This window comes from Hippopotamus amphibius, chromosome 2 (assembly GCF_030028045.1).
Source record: "Hippopotamus amphibius kiboko isolate mHipAmp2 chromosome 2, mHipAmp2.hap2, whole genome shotgun sequence".
NCBI lineage: Eukaryota > Metazoa > Chordata > Mammalia > Artiodactyla > Hippopotamidae > Hippopotamus > Hippopotamus amphibius.
Window position 1 is genome coordinate 23,043,664 of NC_080187.1, and position 22,002 is coordinate 23,065,665.

The 22,002-nt window shown below is 39.3% G+C and overlaps 2 protein-coding genes and 1 pseudogene across 3 annotated transcripts; 1 reads left to right on the top strand and 2 right to left on the bottom strand.

The window, feature by feature from the left end:
• Nucleotides 1–12,049: 12,049 nt before the first annotated feature.
• On the bottom strand, nt 12,050–13,144 carry LOC130845441 (zinc finger protein 483). 2 transcript variants are annotated; one of them, XM_057722647.1, is made up of 2 exons: nt 13,084–13,144; nt 12,050–13,017 (listed from the first exon to the last, which is right to left on the bottom strand). In XM_057722647.1, the coding sequence occupies exon 2, from the start codon at nt 12,881–12,883 to the stop codon at nt 12,050–12,052; it is 834 nt and encodes a 277-aa protein (XP_057578630.1). In that variant the 5' UTR covers nt 12,884–13,017; nt 13,084–13,144. The 2 variants fall into 2 exon arrangements, with proteins under 2 accessions (XP_057578630.1, XP_057578629.1); XM_057722646.1 differs by having other exon boundaries at nt 12,050–12,993; nt 13,060–13,144.
• Nucleotides 13,145–14,699: 1,555 nt separating this feature from the next.
• Nucleotides 14,700–15,129, top strand: LOC130845440 (60S ribosomal protein L27a-like; annotated as a pseudogene).
• A 1,826-nt stretch (nt 15,130–16,955) lies between these two features.
• Nucleotides 16,956–21,490, bottom strand: ZNF483 (zinc finger protein 483). Its single transcript, XM_057720608.1, has 5 exons — nt 21,387–21,490; nt 20,120–20,622; nt 19,577–19,665; nt 17,582–17,708; nt 16,956–17,205 (listed from the first exon to the last, which is right to left on the bottom strand). Exons 1-5 carry the CDS (start codon nt 21,488–21,490, stop codon nt 17,078–17,080), a joined length of 951 nt encoding a protein of 316 aa, XP_057576591.1. The 3' UTR covers nt 16,956–17,077.
• Between the last annotated feature and the right edge of the window lie 512 nt (nt 21,491–22,002).

Sequence of the window (22,002 nt, forward strand, 5' to 3'; positions counted from 1 at the left end):
ACCACAGACTGATCCTTGGCACAGAGATGCCCTAAAACAATTTAAAAATTCTGAGAAGAGGGAGAACCTGATTTCCAGGGCTACCACACTACAGTACTCCCTCTCTTATCCACGGTTTTCCTTTGTGCGGTTTGTTAATAGCTGTCAACTGCAGCCCAGAAATATTAAATGGAAAATTCCAGAAATAAGCAATTCATAAGTTTTAAAATTGCACACCGTTCTGAATAGCATGATGAAATCTTGCACCATCCTGCTGCATCCTGCCGGGGGTCCCCAGCCATCAGCATCTTCTGCTCCCCACATCTACCCATCAACATCATTATGGTTCAATGACCCAGGATCACCCAAAGCAGATGATCCTTCTTCTGACACAGTGTCCGAAGGTTAATAGTAGCCTAATTTTTTGTCACACTGCCTACGTCATTCACCTCATTTCATTACACAGGCATTTTACCATTTCACATCATCATCACGATAAGAAGAATGAGTACAGTATAACAAGACATTTTGTGAGAGAAACCACACTCACAAAATTTTTATTACAGTATATATGATAACTCTATTTCATTATTATTATTTTATTGTGCCTAATTTAGACATTAAACTTTATCACAGGTGTATATGTATAGGAAAACAACATAGTATATATAGGGTTCAGTACTATTCTCAGTTTCAGGCATCCACTGGGAGTCTTGGAACAGATCCCCTGAAGATAAGGGGGGACTACTGTATAAGATTCAGATGTCCAGTTTTCAACAACAACAAACACATTTGCAAGGCATACAAAGAAACAGGAAATGTATCTGAGGAAGTCAGACTTGCCAGACAAATACTTTAAAATAACTGTCAAAGATGCTCAAAGAGCTAAAGAAAGGTTCTGATCCTGTTGGCAGACCAAGAGAGAAAATGAAGATTCTACAAAGCAGGAAAAAACTGGGCAATATGTACTCATTAATTATTACTTTAGAAAGGAATGCCTGCCTTGGTCCCATTTTACAAAAAAAAACAAACAAACCCTACAAACATCTTGAATATCAATAGGGAAAACCCCCAGACGAACTACAGGTAGGTTTAGCAAAGCTGTAAGTTAGCAGAACCACCCTATAGAGAGAGGCACCTAAGGACTCCAACCTGAAATAACCTCTCAACCTTAGAACTTGTGAAAACAAATAAAGGAAAACCTCATTCAAAATGGACTCAGGAAGCCCTGAAGGGAGAGCTCTCAAGCACATACCAGCTTACTTTACATACCGCAGCAGGAAGAAAGATTTTTTTTCCTTGCCCAGCAACAACCCAGTCAATGAGAAACCACTGCAACTTAGTTAATGAGAAGCTGACACGAATTCCTGCTCTCCTTCAATGAACCTTCATTCAAAACAGCCCCTTCCAACTTCCTCCTCCTCACCTTCATTCTCCAGGCTTGCCTATAGTTTCAAAGTTTCCAAATTGCAATTCTTCTGTTATTCCCCAATAAACTCAATTTTGCTGGCCACTGGGGTAGCCTTTAACTCTATGTTCATTAATAGGTTGAATCAGGATCTTTCTCTTCTAGTTAAAAGGACCAGGATGGAATGGGAAACTATTTCCACTCCAGATTTACTTAATTTAGCAAATCAGTTTACTTGCACCACAGATGATTCCACTAAAAGGAAGACCACTAAAATCCTCAATTTTCAACTCCATCAAATGGAGGACCCTAAACAAAACCAAAACCCTCCTGGTCTCTGCCATTACCGCAAAAACGTTAGGACATTGAAGGAAAGACTGTCACAAGCTTAAGTGCTCCAGGCACTTTTAATCCCCTATCCGGCTTCCCCAATTCCCAGGGATTTACACTGGTCTTCCCCAATCCGTCCCCTCAATCAACTTAGAGAAACCACTCTCCAGCTTGGGAATGAGTCCCTCTGTCCTCATAGACATCAGAGCTACAGTCTTGGTGCTCTACCTCACTGTTACTCAACAACCCCAGCCTCAGAGGACTAACATGCTTCAGTGGGGGTGGGGGGGGGGGGAGTAGGGTCTCAAACAAACCTCCCCAGGTTCCTGTTTCTCAACCTATCACCTTTTGTTTGGGCCCACTAAGAGATAGCTACTCTGTTCTCTTCAGTTCCTCCACCCCTATTCATTTATTAGGCCAAGACTGCTTAGAAAAACATCATGCTGGAATTTCTTTCTACTGAAAGGGGACAATAATTCTAGAATTTGAGAGCAGCAACCAAAATAGCCAACTGGATTAATCAAATAATCTAACTTTTAATACCGTAAAGGAACACTTGATAAATCTCCCTGCTCTTGATCAACTTCCCTTTTTCCTCTTCATATAAGGGAAGGAGAGAGCACTCCTGGAGCACTGACCCCAAAGCATGGGGGTCACCATCACCCCATAGGGCACCACAGTCAGCAGCTAGACCCTGGGCATGAGGATACCCCTTCTACCTTCGAGGCATTCCTGCTACTGCCATTTTAGTTAAGGCCATCAAAAAAAAAAAAAAAAACCAACTCATTGAATCCTCTCTAATAATCTCTGTACCCCACACAGAAGCCCCATCTGTTCAACACATAATCCTGGGAAACCTGTCTGCACTGCCCCAGACACTTTAAATTGCCTAATGGACCACTACAGTTTTGGAAAACGGACTTGATTCAGCTACCCCCACCTCATGGATACAAATATGTCTTGGTAATGATTTGTATGTTTTCCCACTAGATTGACGCTTTTCCATGTAAACAAACTATTGCCTCTTCAGTGGCCAAAATGTTACTGGAAAAAATCATCCTTATCTGAGGAACCCCTCTTGAGCCCCACAGCAACCAAGGAACCCATTTTACCGGTCAAATGTTACAGTGAGTCTGTGTTGTCTGGCCAGTCGTACAGCACGTTCACTGTACACATCATCATCAGTCTTCAGGACTAATCAAATGAACTAAGTGTCATCAAAACTCAATAGGCAAAATTTGAGGAAATCCTCCAAATACTTTGGACAAGAGCATTACCACTGGTCCTTCTAAGTCTCAGGTTTGGAACTCATAAATTCGGTTGGAACTCATAAACTCTCACCTTTTGAGCTAACTGGGGCACCCCATGCACCTAGCTCCTGCCTCTTCTATCTACAGATAATGACAGGAGATATATACTACAATGTGACAAAGGTCTAATTACATCTATTAAAAATAACCACGCTTTAGTAGAGCAGCCCTTTTAAAGACGAAGACCTTAAACGCCACACTTTTCAGCCTGGAGATTTCTTTGTTGGGAAAGACACCTCCACAAAAAAACTTTATTCAACCATGCTGGAAAGGGCCTTGTCAAGTGTAACTGACCAATCCTCGTGCCACCAAACCTCCAAGGAGCTGACTCCTGGATCCATGTGTCTCATCTAAAGCTGGGGTCCCCAACCCCCAAGACTGTTAGGAACTGGGATGCACAGCAGGAGGTGAGCAGAGGCAAGCAGGAGAAGCTTCATCTGCATCCCCATCGCTCATGTTACCACCTGGACCACCCCCCACGCCCCAGCCCATGGAAAAACTGCCTTCTGCGAAACTGGTCCCTGTGCCAAAAAGGTTGGGGACTGCTGATCTAAAGAAAGCCTCAAACCCTTACTGGACCTGCACACCAGCTGGAGACCTCACCCTGAAGGTTTCCAGGAACTGAAGCAGACAACAGCCAAAGGAAACAACTTTCCCAAAATTACCAGACCAGGCCTGTATACCCTTTTCTTGCTAGTGTTTCTTATTTTCTCCCTTTCTTGGAAAGGCAATGTTCTTGTCCACATCTTCCAATCCACTGTAAAAGGGGAAAACCTTTCTGACTATTGGATGTATCACCAGAAACTCCAATCTTTTTCACAATCCCCGAGATCCCTTGGTCTCACCTGTAACCAATTTCTCTTTAATCCCAAATGCCACTGCCAAATACATCTACAAGCCTATGGACGTTACCTATTGGGTTAGGCTATAACAACTGGGTGTTCCGAGACCTGTTTCAATCTTTCTCAAGCCATAACCATATTAGCTCAAGCTTGCTATTTTTGCAAAATACATATCTTCTTTTTATCTTTTAAACGCAGTTTTTATGTGGGTGCAGGGTTGCTCTAAGTAAGGCATACCTATAAACACTAATATGATTCAAGAAAAAGCAAAGTCATTATGTGACAACGTAAAGCAAAGAAAGGTGAAGGATCTAAAGATGGATGCCAGCAAAGGATGGTCTGATAACAGTTTGATAATTTTAGAAAGAGATTTGGCCTAAAAAAATGTCAAGATAACAGGAGAAACAGCTTCCGCCAACCAAGAGGCAGCAGACTTTCCCAGATGCCACTAAGAAAATCATTGAGAAAGGATACCTGACTAAACAGGTTTTTAATGCAGACGTTAAGTGCCCTCTCTGGAAAAAAAAGCCACAGAGGACCTTTATTAGTAAGGAAGAGAAGTGAGCACCAGGATCTAAGGCAGCAAGGGACGAGCTAACTCTACTGTTTTGTGCAAATGCAGTCGCGTTTATGATCAGGTCTGCCCTCAACTACAAAGCTGCTGACACTAAGCCTCGAAGGAAAAAGGTAAATACCAGCTGGGATAAGAACACTTTTTCTGCACTGCTTCCATCGGTGCTTTGTCCCTGAAGTCAGGCAGAACCTTGCCAACAAGGAACTAAATTTTAAAGTTCTTTTGATTTTGGACAATGCCCCTGGCCACCCAGAACCCCATGAGTTCAACAAGGAAGGAGTCAAAGTGGTCTACTTGTCTCCAACCCAACATCTCTAATACAGCCTCTGGAGCAGGGGGTCATAAGGACCTTTAAGGCTCATTCCATACGATACTCTGGAAAGGATGGTCAGCACAATGGAGGAGAACCTAGTCAGAGAGGATATCATGGCAGTCTGGAATGATTACACCACTGAAGACGCCATGTTAAAGAGAAAGCCATGAAAGCCATCAAGCCTAAAACAATAAATTCCTGCTGGAGAAAACTGTGTCCAGCTGTGCATGACTTCACAGAACTTACAAGAATCAACCAAGGAAATGATGAAGGAGATTGTGGATATAGCAAAAAAAAAAAAAAAGTGGGGGTGGTGGTGAAGGGTTTCAAAATAGAATCTTGGAGAAATTTAAGAGCCAAAAGACACCGCACCAGAGGAATTAACAGAAGATGGCTTGATGGAGATCGGTCCTTCTGATGGATCTGGGTATAGTCAACTGAAACCTTCTGGAAAGGATTCCCATTCTAGATGCCACTAAGAACACTGGTGATTCATGGAACAAGGTCCAAATACCAACATGAACAAGAGTCTAGAAGTTGATTTCAACCCTCATGGGTGCCTTTGAGGGGTTCAAGGCTTCAGTGGGGAAAGTAAATGCAGATGTGGTGGAAACAGCAAGAGGATTAGAATTAGAGGGTGATCAGTCACATTACCCTGAAGATGTGACTGAACTGCTGCAATTTCACGATAAAACTTCCATGGGTAAGCAGCTGCTTCTTATGGATGAGCAAAGAAAGTGGTTTCTTGAGATGGAAACTATTCCTGGCAAAGACTGTTGAAATGACAACAAAGGATTTAGAACATTATATAAACTTACTTCATAAAGCAGCAGCAGGGTTTGAAAGAACTGACTCCAATTCTGAAAGAAGTTCCAGTGTGGGTAAACTGTTATCAAACAGCATTGAGTGTTACTGAGAAACTGTTCATGAAAAAGAAACTTAACTGACACAGCAAACTTCAATGTTGTCTTATTTTAAGAAATTGCCACAGCCACCCCAACTCCGCAATCTCCACCCAGATCAGCCAGCAGCCATCAACGAGGCAAGACCCTCCACCAACAAAAAGATTACAGCTTGCTAAAGGCTCAGATGCATTTTTTTAGCAATAAAGTATTTTTTAATTAAAGCATGAACGCTGGTTTTTTTGACATAATGCTATTGCACAATTAACAGGCTACAGTAGAGTGTAAACATAACTTTTATATGCACTGGGAAATCAAAAAAGTTGTATGACCCAATTTATGCATTATTTGCTTTATTGCAGTGGTCTGGAAGTGAACCCATAATATCTCCAAGGTATGCCTGCAAACACAAAGGTACACAAATCTAGACAAATTATAATCAAATTGTCAAAATCCAAAGACAAAGAATCTTGAAAGCAGCAAGAAGAAGTAACTCATCATATAAAAGGGATCCTCAATGAAACTATCTGATTTCTACTCAGAGACCTTGGAGACCAGAAGTCTATGGGTTGATATATTCAAAGTGCATAAAGAAAAAAAACTGTTGGTTGAGGATTCTATATCTAGCAAATTAACTTAACTAGAAATAGAAGGAAATTACCTCAACATAAAGTTCATTAATGAAAAGACCACAGCTAACATCATATTCAATGGGAAAAAACTGAAACCTTTCTCTCTGATACCAGGAATAAGACAAGGTACCCACTTTAACCACTTCTGTTCAACACAGTATCAATATCCGGGTCCTAGCCAGAGTAATCAGGAAAGATAAAGAAAGAAAAGCCATATAATTTAGGAATAAGTAAGGTCTCTTTTTACAGATGACACAATCCTCTATGTTGAAAACCCTAAATGTTACACACACAAAACTGTTAGAACTAATAAGCAAATATGGCAAAGTTTCAGAATATAAAATTAAAATTCAAAAATCATTTGGATTCCTACACACTAACAGTGAACAATCCAGAAAGGAAATTAAGAAAACAATTCCATTTACACTATAGTCAGAAAGAATAAAATACTTATGAATAAATTTAACCACAAAAGTAAAGACATACACTGGAAACTACAAAACACTTCTGAAAGGAAAGTTGACACAAATAAATGGAAAGACACCCAATGTTTATGGGCCTGAAGACTTAATACTGTTAAAATATTTATACGACCCCAAGTGATTTTTTGCAGAAACACAGGAAACCATCCCCCAATTCATATGGAGTCTTAAAGGACCCCAAATAGCCAAAACAATTTCAAGAAAGAAGAAAAATGCTAGAGGTCTCACACATCCTGATTTCAAAGCATACTACAAAGCTACACTAATTAAAACAGTATGGTACTGGCATAAAGACATATAGACCAATGGAACAGAGAGCCCAGAAATGCACTAGTACATACTGCCAAATGATTTTCAACAAGGGTACAAAGACTACACAATGTGGAAAGGATAGTCTCTTCAACAAATGGTGCTTAGAACACTGGATACCCAAAAACAAAAGAATGAAAATGGACCCTTATCTTATACCATACACAAAAATTAACTCAAAATGTATTAAAGACCTAAACATAAGACCTGAAACTATAAACCTCCTAAAAGAAAATACAGGGGTAAAATTTCATGACATTGGATCTGGCAATGATTTCTCGGCTATGACACCAAAAACACAAGCAAAATAAAGCAAAAATAGGCAAATGGGATGACAGCAAACCTAAAAACTTCTACATAGCAAAGAAAACAATGAAAGCAGTGAAAAGGAATGGAATAGGAAATAAAAACTTTCATTAAAAAATGGGCAAAGCACTTGAACAGACATTTCTCTGAAGAAGACAGATGTCTAACAAGCATATGCAAAGATGTTCAGTATCACTAATCATCGGCAGAATGCAAATCAAAATCACAAGAAATCATCTCACACCCGTTAGGATGGCCACTATCAAAAATACAGAAAACAGTAAGTGTTGCAAGGATGTGGAGAAACAGGAACCCTTCGAGCACTGTTGGTAGGAATGTGAAATGGATGCAGATGCAATGGAAAATAGTGAGGAAGTTCCTTAAAAAATTAAAAACAGAAATATCATGATTCAGCAATCTCACTTCTGGGTATATATAAAGAAGACTGAAAATAGATACATGTGCACACCCATGTTCACTGCAGGATTATTCACAACAGCCAAAGAGGTAGAAACAACTTAAATGTGTATTGATAGATGAATGGATAAGTAAAATGTGGTATTTACACATTTTATATTACCATATATACAATGGAAGATTATTCATCCTTAAAAAAGAAGGAAATCCTGTCCTACACCACACCATGGATGAACCTTGAGGGCATCCAGAAATTCCACTTCTAGGTATATATCTCAAAGAACTGGACAAAAGCACTGAAACAATATCTGCACACCACTGTTCACAGCAGTGTTATTAACAACAGCTAAAATGATGGCAATCACCTAAATGCCCATTGAAAGATAAAAGCATAAACAATGTGGTATATACTTAAAATATTATTCAGCATTAAAATAATGAAAAAAAAGAAATTCTGATACATGCTACAACACAAACCTTAAAAACATTATGCTAAGTGAAACAAGCCAGACACAAAAGGACAAGTATTGAATGGTTCCATTTATATGAGGTGCTTAGAATAGTCAAATTTATAGAAAGTAGAACAGTGGTTACCAGGGACTTGGGGGAGAGGAGGATGGGGAGTCATTGGTTAATGAGTGAGTTCTATTTAAGTTAGGGATGATGGAAAAGTTCTGGAGATGTATAGTGAGGATGACTGCAAAACAATGTGAATGTACTTAATGCCACTAAATTGTTTACCCCAGAAGAGTTAAAATAGTCAATTTTATGTTATGTATATTTTACCACATTAAAAAAGAATTATAAAATGAGTAAATAGAAGTGAATTTACTGACGGGAGAATTCTTTTCTTGTCCTGAGACTGAAAAGAAATTTCTTCAATAGAAACTCGTAAAAAGGAAACATTTTTAAATGCAAGTTCTTCATTTTAAAGTAAAATGTGTCATAGATAAAGAGCATAAAGTAAAACACAGGTTAATAAAAGCAACTGTATAAAGAGTCAAAAGAAGTTTAAAACCTTTTGATGGTCTGATGTAACCCCAAAATGAATTTAAGTATTTAGATAATGGGACAGATTAAATATCCTTTAGGCAATTTTATATAAGTAGTTACTGAAACCAAGCTTTTGATAAATATTGTAAAGCAGGATTTGAGGTTTCCCTCTGTGGCTAGTCCATGGTATTTAAAAGTTCATACTGGATAAAAGACTTATATGTAGAATAAAAAGAACTACAAGTTAATAATAACTCAATTTTTTTAATTGGACAACACATTTCACCACAGAAGATACATGAACAGCTAAAGAACACATGAAAAGATTCTCAATATCATTAGCCACAAAGAGATACCAACTAATCACTAGGTTGGCTTTAATAAAAAGGAATTCAATAACAAGGTTGGTGAGGATGTAACCTCCTCAGGAACCCTGATACACTGAAGTTCAGAATGTAAAATGATGTAGTCACTTTGGAAAACAACTCGGCAACTTCTTAAAAAGTTAAACAAAAATTTACCATATAACCCAGCAACTCCACTCAGGCATCTAAGAAAAATGAAAACATTATGTCCACACAAAGACTTACACACTAATGTTCAAAGCAGCATTATCTTTCACAGCCAAAAACTGGAAACAACCCACATGTCCTTCAACTGGTGAATGGACAAAATATGGCACATCCCATCAGGTATTATTTGACAATAAAAAGGATTAAAGTACTGATATGCTACAACACTGATGAATTTAGAAAACAACACGGATGAACTTGGAAACAAGTTACTGAAATTCTAAAAAAGACCACATATGATTACATTTATGTAAAATGTTCAGAAAAGGCAACTCTATAGAGACAAAGAACAGACTGATCAGTGGTTGCCTGGGATCAGGTTGGGGGTGGGATTACCGTAAAGGACTGTGAGGGATTTATTAAGGTGATAAAATGTTTTAAAAACAGATTGTGGTGCCAACTGTGCAACTCAGTGAATTTGCTAAAACTCACTGAATTGTACACTTGAATGACTTCTGCAATATGTAATTTACACCATGATAAAACTGTAAAAAAAAAAAAAAAGGTTTATGTTCCAGATTCCCAACTGGTATCGACAGAAAAAACATCCTCTTATGAATATTGGGGAATGTAACAAGTAAACATCCTGGAACAAGCCTCTTTTCAAGATTTTTACATATTTAATTCTCTCTGTAGATTATATCTTTTCAGAAAAAAAAAATCAGAGTTTGTTTCTTTTCACAAAAAAACTTGAGCCGAGTGAATAACTCTGATGAGCTATATTCCTTCTATGGCTAGAATGTCTCTGGTTGGTCCATTTAGCAATAACTTCCCTGTGGAATTTATCACACAGCAATACCTGAACTACTTTGGGGGGCCGGCGGGGGACAGACAAGGAAGAAACCAAAAACATTATCCAGAGGTAGCATTACAAACTAAACCAACTAAATTGCAGCAAATATTGCTGAATCTCAGATGAGCATTAAGCATCTCTTCACTTCCATAAACTGAAAGTTTACCCGTTTCGTTCTTTCTATAGGAGCTGCCTCAAATTTCAACTTCAGGAACTTTGCACCACTGTTGCGTCAGTGGGGCTCCTCCAGAACCCTATGACCTGAGACCCAAACCTAACTGACCCAGGGTTTTTTAGTTCCTTTTTCACAGTTAGAAATTCTTATTCAGACTCCACCACTGACATCTGTAAGGAATAACTCACTGACATCTGCATAGCCTATTCCTTTGAGGTCTATTTTCACAGCAGAAAACTTTATTGAAAATTTATTCTGTATCATTTCTACATTCTTTTCCTGAATTTTACTATGGAATCTCTTTAGATTTTAGGATATGTATTCTCCAGATGGTAGGAGATCATAATATCAACTTCTCACAGTGGGCAAGTCAGGTTACACAACTGAGAAAACTTTGCAAGTAGGAGAATAGATTCCCCATCTAAAGGTAGCAGCTGCTACCTGAAACCAGCTGACTGCCCCACTGAAACATGGGCCCAGTGTTGTCAGCTCTTATAATTTTTCAAGATAAGACTTTTTTGGGGGTATGTAATTTCCTAATTTTTAAATGGTGACAGTTAATTACACACACACACATCTATAAACACACACACATACACAACCACCTTCCCATGCAGACCAACTAAAACATGTCAAAGGGCACAATCTTAGCTTGTGACCTTTGCCATACAGAATGTTTGCACTCCAATTACAGGAAACTATACTCAGTATAGGTAAACTTTTAAAAAATAGATTCTATTTTGCAAAAGACAATCCATCCAAAATAGCTGTTTTCAGTACCCGTTTCCCCCTCAACCCCTCATCTATTTTCCTAGGACTGTTATTCTCATGGCTGAGATGGCCCAGGAGCATGACATCGAGATTCCCAATCCCCATGGCCAATGTCCAGAGAAAAAACAGGCTGGGGTGCTTTGTCCAATCAAAACATTTCCTGAAGGCAAACTTGTTTGAGCTCTGCTGACTTGTTCCTGTGCATAGCATTTGAGCAATTCTGGCATCAATTACTCAAAAAACATACTGCATTCTCACTAAGCCAGAAGTTCCAGAGCTTAAATGAACTACTCTACTAGATATACTTGAAAACACCAATGAATCAAAAATGTTTAACTTATTTCCACAGCTTCAAAGAGTATGACAGATACAAAAAAAAGGAAGGAAGGACGGAAGAGAGAGAGGGCGGGAGGAAGGAAGGAAGGAAACTCAGAAATCATTAGTCCCACCCCTTCATTTTACCAGTAAAGAAACTAAAATTCAGAAAGGTTGGACCAAGTGATTGGTCCAAGGTCATATAGGGAGCTGGTTGGCAAACTGGGACAAAACCCAGGTTACCTGATGGCAGTCAGGTCCTCTTTCAGTAACACTACATGGTAGTGGAAGGGGAGGCTGGGAGAGAAGGAAATCTGAAGATGTTAGTAAGGTGGGTCCTGTGTGCCCCTCCTGCTCTTTAAACTCACATTTGGCCTTTTAGAATCATTTCACATCTTATACTACTTTCTTCTCTTTCCACATGACTTTACCAACCCTCACCACTATCTACCAAAAGTTGACATTCTCGCAAAGAGGGATAAATGGCAAAAAGTATAGTTTTCCCAGCTGCCAAGCCATCAAAGCTGCAGCTATTAATCAATGCTGTAGCAGTTTACACCCCAGGTTTTAATGAGGAACAACTGTGATTAAATCCCCCCCACCCCATCTTACTATACTTCCAAGAATTACTCTGCAGAGTGAAATCCCCGATGTCTGATGAGGCCAGAATTACTTTTGAATGTCTTCTCGCATTCGTTGCATTCATATTCTCTCCTGCCTGTATGAATTTTCAGGTGTTCTACAAGGATTGAGCTTCGACTAAAGGTTGCCCCACAGTAGTTACATTCATAGGGTTTCTCTCCAGTATGAATCCGATGATGTTCGTTAAGAGATGAGCTCTGACTGAAGGATTTTCCACAGTCCTTACATTTATAAGGCTTGACACCAGTATGAATTCTCTGATGACGGCTAAGGAGAGAATGGGTAGGGAAGGCTTTCTCACACTGGGTACACTTGTAGGGTTTTTCTCCTGAATGAAGTCTCTGATGATAAATTACAGATGTAAAATGGCTAAAAGTCATCCCACAATCGTTACACAAATACGGTTTTTCTCCAGTATGAATCCTCTGATGTCGGGTAAGGCAAGAATTCTGTCTGAAGGCTTTCCCACACTCACCACACTTATAGGGTTTCTCTCCAGTATGAATCCTCTGATGTTTGGAAAGGGATGAGCTATGACTGAAGGATTTCCCACAATTGTTACATGTGTAGGGTTTTTCTCCAGTATGAATTCTCTGATGCTGAATAAGAGATGAACTGTCACTGAAGGGCCTCCCACATTCTTTACATTTATAGGGTTTCTCTCCAGTATGAACTCTCTGATGTTTAATGAGGTGGGCACTCAGGGTGAAAGATTTTCCACAATCATCACACTTGAAGGGCTTTTCTCCACTGTGGGTTCGGTGGTGTGGTGTGAGTGATGAGCTGTCACTGAAGGCTTTTCCACACTCATTGCACATATAGGGTTTCTCCCCAGTGTGAATTCTCCGATGTTTGGTCAGTGAGGCACTATAGCCAAAGGCTTTTCCACATTTGCTGCATTTATGGGTTTTTTCTCCAGTCTCAGTTCCCTCATCTTTATCTAAGACTGCATCTTGACCTAAATCTTTCCAACATTTTTCACATGTAGAAGAGCTTTTTCTCTTAGTAAGGGATGAGCTTTGAGTAAATGCTACCCCACAGTTACTGCACTTCTGAGACTTCTCCCCCAAGTGGATTTTCTGATGTTTCTGATGTTCGGTCAGAGAAGAAGAGTGACTTAAGGATTTCCTGCCTTCATTACATTTCCGTGGCTTTTCTCCACTGTGTTCTTTGCGGTTTGGAACAAGGTCTGAATGAAAACTGAAGGGTTTCTTGCCTTCATTATACCTCCAAGATTTCTTCCTTAAGTAGACTCTGAGATGTTTAATTAGGTCTGAAGGTGGTTTGTAGTTATTTCCAAAGGGGCTCTTTTCTGGGTCAAATTCCTCACCCTTATTGCCTTTCCCATGACCTTTCTTTTGTGTGATTGCTACTTGTGAATGTTCCTTATCACTACGACCCTCCTCTAATCTACCATAACGTTTCCTGGATTCTCCAGTCAAGTCACAATCACCACTGATCAGATACCTTTCTATTATTTTATCTAAAGTTGATTCTTCCACAGGAACATCTTGACTTTCGCCAGATTCCTTCAATTCACTGCTAAGTTCACACTCTAAAAGAAATAACAAATAGAATATTTCCTGTTTTCAATAAAGGAAGCTGCTGCATTTGGGACTGAAATAGAAATAAAGACAGTAGAGAATATAAGGAACGGGGCTTGGACAATTCAGAGTCTCACAAAACAGGGAAAGGAAAAGTAACATGAGGAAACTGGGGAAACTTTTTTAGTGTTTAGGGAAAACATTAAGGAAGATGAAAGATTTGTGCTTTATAGCTAGAGATGCAAGTTCTTACCCTCGTTTCAAATTTCTATGATAGGTTCAAACTTATTCTCCTTACATCCAATCTATTCTCTTTCCAAATAATAATCATCACAGTACAAACATTTATTGAATAATTACTAAATACCAGGTCCCATATCAAGCACTTTACTTGTATTTCACTTAATTTTCACAATAACCCTATGTTATTATGGGTAATATGGTCCTATTATTATCCCTGTTTTATGGATGTGACAACTAGGCACACAGAGTATAAGTAGCTTGCCCAAGATCACATGTACTAAAAGTGGTAGAGCCAGATTTTTAATCCAGTCTGACACCAAAGCCCACACTTTTGATACCTATACCATACTGCTTCTCCTCAAAGCAGCCAAATAGCACCAAGTTTATAGAATATGTTAATCACATTGCAGATGTACAACACCACCTATGCTAGACTTTGGTTAGACTTTGGTTACCACCATCTGGCCCTACGGACCTTATGGATACTCTAACCAGGCATCCATTTACTGTCCCCTCTACATAACTGCATTTTCAGTCCTGTGTTTTCAGTCTTAATACTTCATACTGCCTAGAATTCAATCCCTCAGCACCTTCACTATCACCAACACATAAATCTGACAGGGCCTAGGGTCCAAGTCCCACATTCTCTAACACCGTACTCTCAAGGTTTGTGCTCCTCTCAGAACCCTGAGTTCCTTTATTAACACATCATTCATCCTCGCTCTTAATTATAATATTGGTGTCACTTTCATAAAAATATTTTTTAACCAGATAACTATACAATACAAAACCCTGGATAGCTCCTCAGACTTTACAGTGGCTTCCCTCTTCGGTCTCAGCCGCCAACATGCCATCCAGACTAAGGAAGACCTGGTAGTTTAGGAAGATTAGGGGCCATGTGAGCCACGGCTACAGCAAACACCAGAAGCATCTGGGAGGCCAGGGTAATGCTAGTGGCATGTGTCACCACAGGATCAATTTTGACAAATATCACCCAGGGACTTCTGGGAAAGTTGGCATTAACACTTAGCAAGGAACCAGACCTTCTGCCCAACTGTCAACCTGGATAAACTGTGGACCTTGATTAGAGAGCAGATGTGGTAAATGCTGCCAAAAACAACCCTGGTGTTGCTCCTATCACTGATATGCTGTGATTGGGCTACTACAGAGTTCCAGGGAAGAGAAACCTCCCAAAGCAGCCTGTCATTCCAAAGGCCAAATTCTTCAGCAGAAGAGCTGAGGAGAAGATTATTGGGTGTGGGGGTGATGTTTCTTGACTTCAAGCTACATGGAGGGAGGTTCACTAAATACTGAGTGCTTTTCAAAAAAAAAAATAAAATAAAACACAAAATCCTATTACCCAGAAGTTAACCATTATTAAAAATCCTGTGTATTTTCTGTAGAAATTTTTCTAAGCATTTTAAAATAGAAAATCTATGTATAATACATAGGGTTACTTTTTTCATTCATAATTATTCCCCATTTCATTGGTTAATTCTTCAGAAAGATAATTTTAATCAGTTACATAATAATCCATCATATTGATATACTATTATTTAGTTATTTCCTTATGGAATGTTTATCAAATGATTACTATTTCCTCAGAAGGCAGTCACAAAAGTGGAACCACTGAACCAAATGGTAGAAAAGTTCTATCATCACATAATACATGATGAGAAGTACCTGACTACTCATCTCTGGTCAAATGGTTTTTCTCTAGACCTCTGCAGATCTGATTCATAATAAATAGTATTGTTCTTTAAATCTAAGTTACATTGTTGACCATTGATTTGGAACACTTTTCATATTAACAGCAATTTAAATTTTATTTTTGTCACTTATTTTGTCAGATATCTACTGAACTTCTTTGCTCATTTTTCTAACATAATCAGTGTTCCTTACTGATTTGCATGAGTTTTTTTTCTCAATACATCATGACTATTGATTCTGGCTTTGTCTGTCAAAAACTTTTTCTCCAATCTGTTGTAAATTGCTTTTTAAAGAAGTTGTACATCTAAATGATGCTTCTTTTACATAAACATCTTGGGGGTGGGGAGAAGCATGTATTTATACCAATGAATGCTGCTGGATTTTACTCAAAACATTTTTAGAATCTGTCTTCAAAATAACTCTCCCAAATGTACTTAAACATAAAGAGACAACTGCTGTCCTTTATTTGTGTAACTATAATGGAAACAGCCAACAGGTTGAATAAAATGAATATTTAATAAGATGGAAGAGAGCAAAGTAAATTATTGCTTTTTCCTTAAAATAAACCAAGGTATTGACATATAAGTAATAATTTATTTTAATTTTTAAAAATATAAATGTAATACATTTATTATTGAAGCATAAGAAAGGAAAGAATAAAGAAAAAATGTAATCCCTCGAAGATAACCAGTATTAATATGAATGTTTTCCAGACAGTAAAAACCCATATATATCTACATATTTAGACATATACATGTATGTGTACATTTTTTTTCCTTTTAACAAAACTGGATTATACTATACATGCTGGCCATTGGACAAATTTCTACTTATTCTCCAAGCTTCAATTCTATTGGTAATTAAGCCCTTGCTCCTGTATTTTCCCATTGCCCTTTATACATGCCATTGTTACAGCATGCATCCCATTACCAACACGTTTAGTTCTGATATCTGTATCTACAGCATCCACAGAACCATGCCTCTCAGAGCTCCTCCTCTGGGGCGCTTACCCAAGAGCCCCTGCTGCTGCTCAATGACCACCATGGCATCACACCAAAGCCACTTTCCCACAGGTGCTTCCAGTCAATGACAAGTATGGAAAGGATACTCAGGCCCACTTCTGTGAGGCATACGACTCTAATAGGTGACTCCGGTGGGAAGACTCTTTTTTGGCTTTGCCAAAACTTTCTCGACCTGCACTTCAATCTAAGACTGTTCCTAGCCTTCCTTCCCTCTCTTGTCACAGGTGTCACACCTGCATCATGCTCTAACAGCAACCCCAGCCTCTTCTAGGACCTTTCCCGCTTTCCTTCCCTGGAAATCTCCCCAGTAAGTCTCTGACATGGCTAACTATATCTGGGCATCTGCTTCTCAGAGGACCCAAACTAACATTCTCTCCTGTTAAAATGAATATTCCAGGAAGGCAAGACAGATATTCTAATCATCTTTCAATATTAGCACCTAGGTCGCCCAACATTTCAAAACTTCTTTCAAATGACTTGGTAAGCAACTGTTTTAATTTCCTCCTCTACTTTTCATCAACTCACCTGGTCTGGAGCCTTTTGAGATTTCTTTCTGCAGCAGCCGTGGTAGTCCAGCCCACTTTATCTGGGAAATCAAATCTAACTTGGAAACTGGAAAGCCTGCTCATAGAGAAAAGAATAGAAAATGGCTGTTTTTGCCTAGAACAAAGACATTCCAACATTCATAGCCTCTGGTTCTCCAGGGAAGAGAAGATGCTGTCAAATACAGACTTCAATACTGGAATCTGAGGTGGAAATTGGGGAAGGTATGGCCTTGGTGACAGCAAAACGATGCTCAACATTTTCAGTTCAATGACACAAAGGCTCTTTTGGAGAAAGCATTGCAGAAAAGCACATTTTTAGGACTCGTTTTTAGGATTAGTCACATCACCCCTGTAAGCCCAGCCAAAAGAGTTAAGACCACTTATCTTTCAATAATAATGGACAAAAAGATACCCAGTTTAGATGCTAGATTATGAAGAGAAGACATCTTTACCCAGAAATTCTAGGTTCCTATAGTTCTCCAGCAGCACTTCCTTATATATCTCCTTCTGAGAAGGCTCCAGCTTCCTCCACTCTCCTCTGGAAAAGGTCACAGCTACATCCTTGAGTGTCATGGATTCCTAGAACACCAAAGACAGCCTTTTTTGCTTTCCGTTATTTCCAAATAGAACCTAAGAATTCAGAGAAGTGGTTAGGATACAAAGTAATAGTTTTGATGGTATTCAAGTTTTTAAGAATTTCCAACGCAAACTACAAGGTAGCTATTATATATCTATTACAAGTGATACAGAACAAAATTATGAAACAACCACTGCCTTTTCCATTCAGTCCCTGGTGTGAAATGCTGTACGAGGATTCTCTGGAATGTCTAACATTGATCAAATTCCCCATAACACACTGATTTCTAGGATTAACAGAAAATATTAAATGAAGGATACAATCACATTCCCAAACCCCAAATCAGCAGAATTAATGTAAGCTCTTCAGGCAATAATTAAATATGTAAGAGTAACATCAGCAATTATATTCCAAACTGTAATTTCCAGTTGCCTCAAGTAGCAATTATTTTCCATCACAATCAAACAAGGATCTGTGTTCAATAACATACACTTACAAGTACTCCAAATTACAAGCAAGCACAATTAATCATTAGAATGCACTTTCCGTAGCATCCTCTAGAGCACTACATTTTGAGAGGCAGTATAACAGAGTGGCTATTAGTACTTGTGGTAGCCTCCTGCGGCTGCTATAACAAAATTACCATAACTCTGGTGGCTTAAGACAACAGAAATTTATTCTCCCAGATTCTGGAGGCCAGAAGTCTGATATCCAGGTGTTAGTGGAACTGCACACCCTTCGGAGGCTCTGAGGGAGAATCTCTTCTTTGCCTCTTCCAACTTCCTTGGCTGCCAGCATTCCATGGTGTTTGGTGGTTTGTGGCCTTATCACTCCAATCTTCATATCACTTTATCCTGTTCCTGTGTTCAAGCTCTATCTGTCTTTCTAAGTACACCTGTGATGACATTTAGGGCCCACGCATATAATTCACAATAATTTCCTCATTTCAAATCCCTATTTTATCACATCTGCAAAGACCTTTCTTCCAAATAAGGTAACACTCTCAGCTTGCAGGGATCAGTAAGTGGACATATTTCAGGGAGCCATTATCAGCCTACTAGAGCACTATTATTTACCACTGTGAATAAGAATTTTTTTTTTCCTAATGATAATTATTGGTATACAGGAGACTTACTGATTTGTAACCAGCTACTTTTCTCAGCTATTGTATGAGTTTCAGTACATGCTGGGTTGATTCTCTGAGGTTTTCCAAAAACACTACATTACCCGTAAATAATACACACCTGCTTCTTTCATATCCATACTTACCTCATTTCCTTCTTCTAGCACGCAGTGGCTAGAATGCTCAGAAAATACTCACTAATAGCAGTAAGGTGAGACAGCCTTGTCTTTTCACTGACATTGTAAGAACTGCTTTTGATTTTCCAACACTACCCAGCTGGAGATTTTTTTTTAAATCACATTCAGGAAATATAATTCTATTTCCACCTGACCAATTTTACCACGAATAACTGTTGAATTTTAGTAAATGTTTTTGTTTTTATTAGGGTCAGACATGATCAATTCTGGTAACTGAAGTAAAATAGCATATGAAGAATGAGTTCTAAGAATGTGAAGACTGTGAGGAAAAGGAGACTGTCTTAATTATTCTAGTGTCTTTATACCACCCAGGAGGAGCTCAGTGAGTATTTACTTAAGAATGAAATCTCTGTAACCATATATGGTGATGTATGTTAACTAGACTTACTGTGGTGGTCATCTCACAGCATACACAAAAATTGAATCATTACAGTGTATACCTGAAACTAATACAATGTTATATGTCAATCAATTAAAAAATTAACTTAAAAAAGAATGAAAATTTATGGTAAAAAAAAAAAAGAATGAAAACCAATGAAAGGAAGCTTACCCGGGACTCAGTATTTGGAAGAACAGAAACTGTTTTATCTTCTTCAGGGTTCTCCTCTTGGGAAATAACAGAATCTTGAGAGATCATATCTAGGAAAGGGAGAAAAAAATAGTCCAAATTTCAAATGACCTCCTCAGACTAGAAATTATTATATATGTCACTCTAGAGAAAAAAGTCAGAAGACACAGAAAAAAATTTTCTCCTACACTTTTAAAACAGAAGACAGCCACAAATACAGTTTCCTACCCAAGCTTTCCCCCCACCCCCTAAAATATCCTTTTAATTCCTAAGCTCACAAAAACAAATATCATTCATTTCATATACCTACCATTTTAATGTATTTAATTTTCATAATAATCTTTAAAATATTTATAAGGTGTATTAAAGTGAAACAACATATCTGTTTTATGTAATTTGTTTTTTTCATAGCCCTTGCACAATGCCTTGAGCAAGAGTCATTAAATGAAAGCACTCTTTTGGGGAGTTTACTTTCATATCTTGAGGAGGTCTCTCCCACTTCCTCCCTCCATCTATTAATCTCACCTTCCGTTCCTTCAAGCACTTGGGTCAAATCCTCTACTAGGGTCACCACCTCCTCACTACTCTCAGGATGTTGGGACTTGACCCAAATCCTGATCTCCCCAGGCAAAATGGTCAGGAACTGCTCAAACACCAAAAGCTCTAGAATCTGTTCTTTCGTGTGGATGTCTGGTCTCAGCCACTGAATGCAGAGCTCCCACAGTTGATTCAGGGCTTTTCTGGGTCCAGCCTCTTCGGAGTAACAAAACCACCTGAACCTCTGTCTGAAAGACTCTGGGTCAGCAGTGTCTCCCCTTAGGAGAGCTTCCTGATCCCCAGGGGTCTCCATTCTTAGGATCCTGTTTTGTTCACTTGAGACCAGAGTGTGAGGGTCTGGGGAGATGGTTGTCATCTTGTTCAGGCTACTCTGGCTTGCAGTGTGTTCCACCAGCAGGAATCCAGTCCCCTTTAGACTCTCCGGCAAAATATTAAGTGCTCCAAGAATCCACTCTACGGTCTTGCAGAAACTGTTAAGAAATGTAAGATATGAAATAAGTGAAACAAATTGTGAATCCTAAAAAACATTGCTCCTGGTTTGGTTTTGATATAGATACACATACACACATTCTCTGAGGCCCAGAACCACCCTGCCCAACTACTGTATCAAAGGAATAATTTTCTCTGTAGGGGAAAAGGTGAGGAGTTACTTGAGAAGATATAAGGTACCCTCCAAGAAAACAGTTTTTTCAGACTAAATACTCCTCATCAGCAAAACATATCAGAAATGGCCCACTGCTACAAGAGGATCCAGTCACAAACCTATTCAATTTCTGCCCTCTTTTGGTGCATGGCCACAAAATTTTCCACCAGTTACTCAACTCAGAAACCGGATTTCATTTTTGACTCTCAAATTTCTCACATAATCAATAACCAAGTTCTGATGGCTTTATTTCCTAAGAACCTCTCCATACCCTCCTACTGAAACTACCTAAGAACAGCCTTCTTCAGTTCAGTCTCACACTGAAGGCTACAGATGCCTTCTAATATGCAAAATATAGTCCTATCACTCCCCCACTGTCTTAAGATAAAATTCAAATGCAGGAGCCACACATGATGATCTAGAAATCCTGCCCTGATGACCTCACCTCCAGCTCTAGCTGACCCTGATGGACACTGCAGCCATAAGGAGGTATCTTTCCATTTACACAAACTCTAACCCCTTCAGCCTTTGCACTAGAGCCATTCCCTGTCCTTGGAATGTTGCCTTCTTTTCCTTTCCCTCCAGACTTACTCATTCTTTAAAATTTGACTCCTTTCCACTGTCACCTCTTGTATGAGGCTTTCTCTGATGCCCAAGCGCTCCTCTGCACAGAGCCTGCCCTGTGTTGCATGCATTCTCTCATTTCACAAATAACTGACCATCTACAATAACCTCGGAATGGGTTACTACGGAGACAGAAGTGGACGGGTCAGGCAGAGTTCCCACCCTAAAAGAGTACCCCCAAAATGACAACAGTCTAAGATGTGCTACATTGCGACAAGGGGGACACTCTCCTACTGCGACTACCACACCAATAATTACCCACCTCGGAGCACAGAGCCCAGCATACAGTATGCATGACGTCATTTATTCCTCCACTAAATATGAGGCGCCCGCCACGTACCTGGTGCCGCGCTGGGCACCTGAGACTCTGCAGTGGCTAAGACACTAGTCACGATCTCCAGGGAGCTTACAATAAAGGCTCCGCGAAAATGTGACGCAGGCAGAAGGAAGTTCTCCAACGAAGAGGGGGAGAGGGATTTGCCCCACAGGGGACGTTTGGCAATGTCTGAAGACATTTTGGTTATCACGACTGGGGAGAAGGGATGCTACGGGTACCTGAAGAGTGGAGCCAGGAATGCTGCTA

What these genes read in the sequence shown, in the direction of transcription:
- LOC130845441 (XM_057722647.1), bottom strand. Translation starts at nt 12,883, where the DNA reads ATGTGCAATGAGTGTGGAAAAGCCTTCAGTGACAGCTCATCACTCACA.
- ZNF483 (XM_057720608.1), bottom strand. Translation starts at nt 21,490, where the DNA reads ATGCATGCAACACAGGGCAGGCTCTGTGCAGAGGAGCGCTTGGGCATC. An exon ending in AGTGCTTGAAGGAACGGAAG is followed by an intron (nt 19,666 to 20,119) that starts GTGAGATTAATA and finishes TCCCTTTCCTAG; the next exon opens with ATATGATCTCTCAAGATTCT. An exon ending in TAGGAACCTAGAATTTCTGG is followed by an intron (nt 17,206 to 17,581) that starts GTAAAGATGTCT and finishes CTCTATGAGCAG; the next exon opens with GCTTTCCAGTTTCCAAGTTA.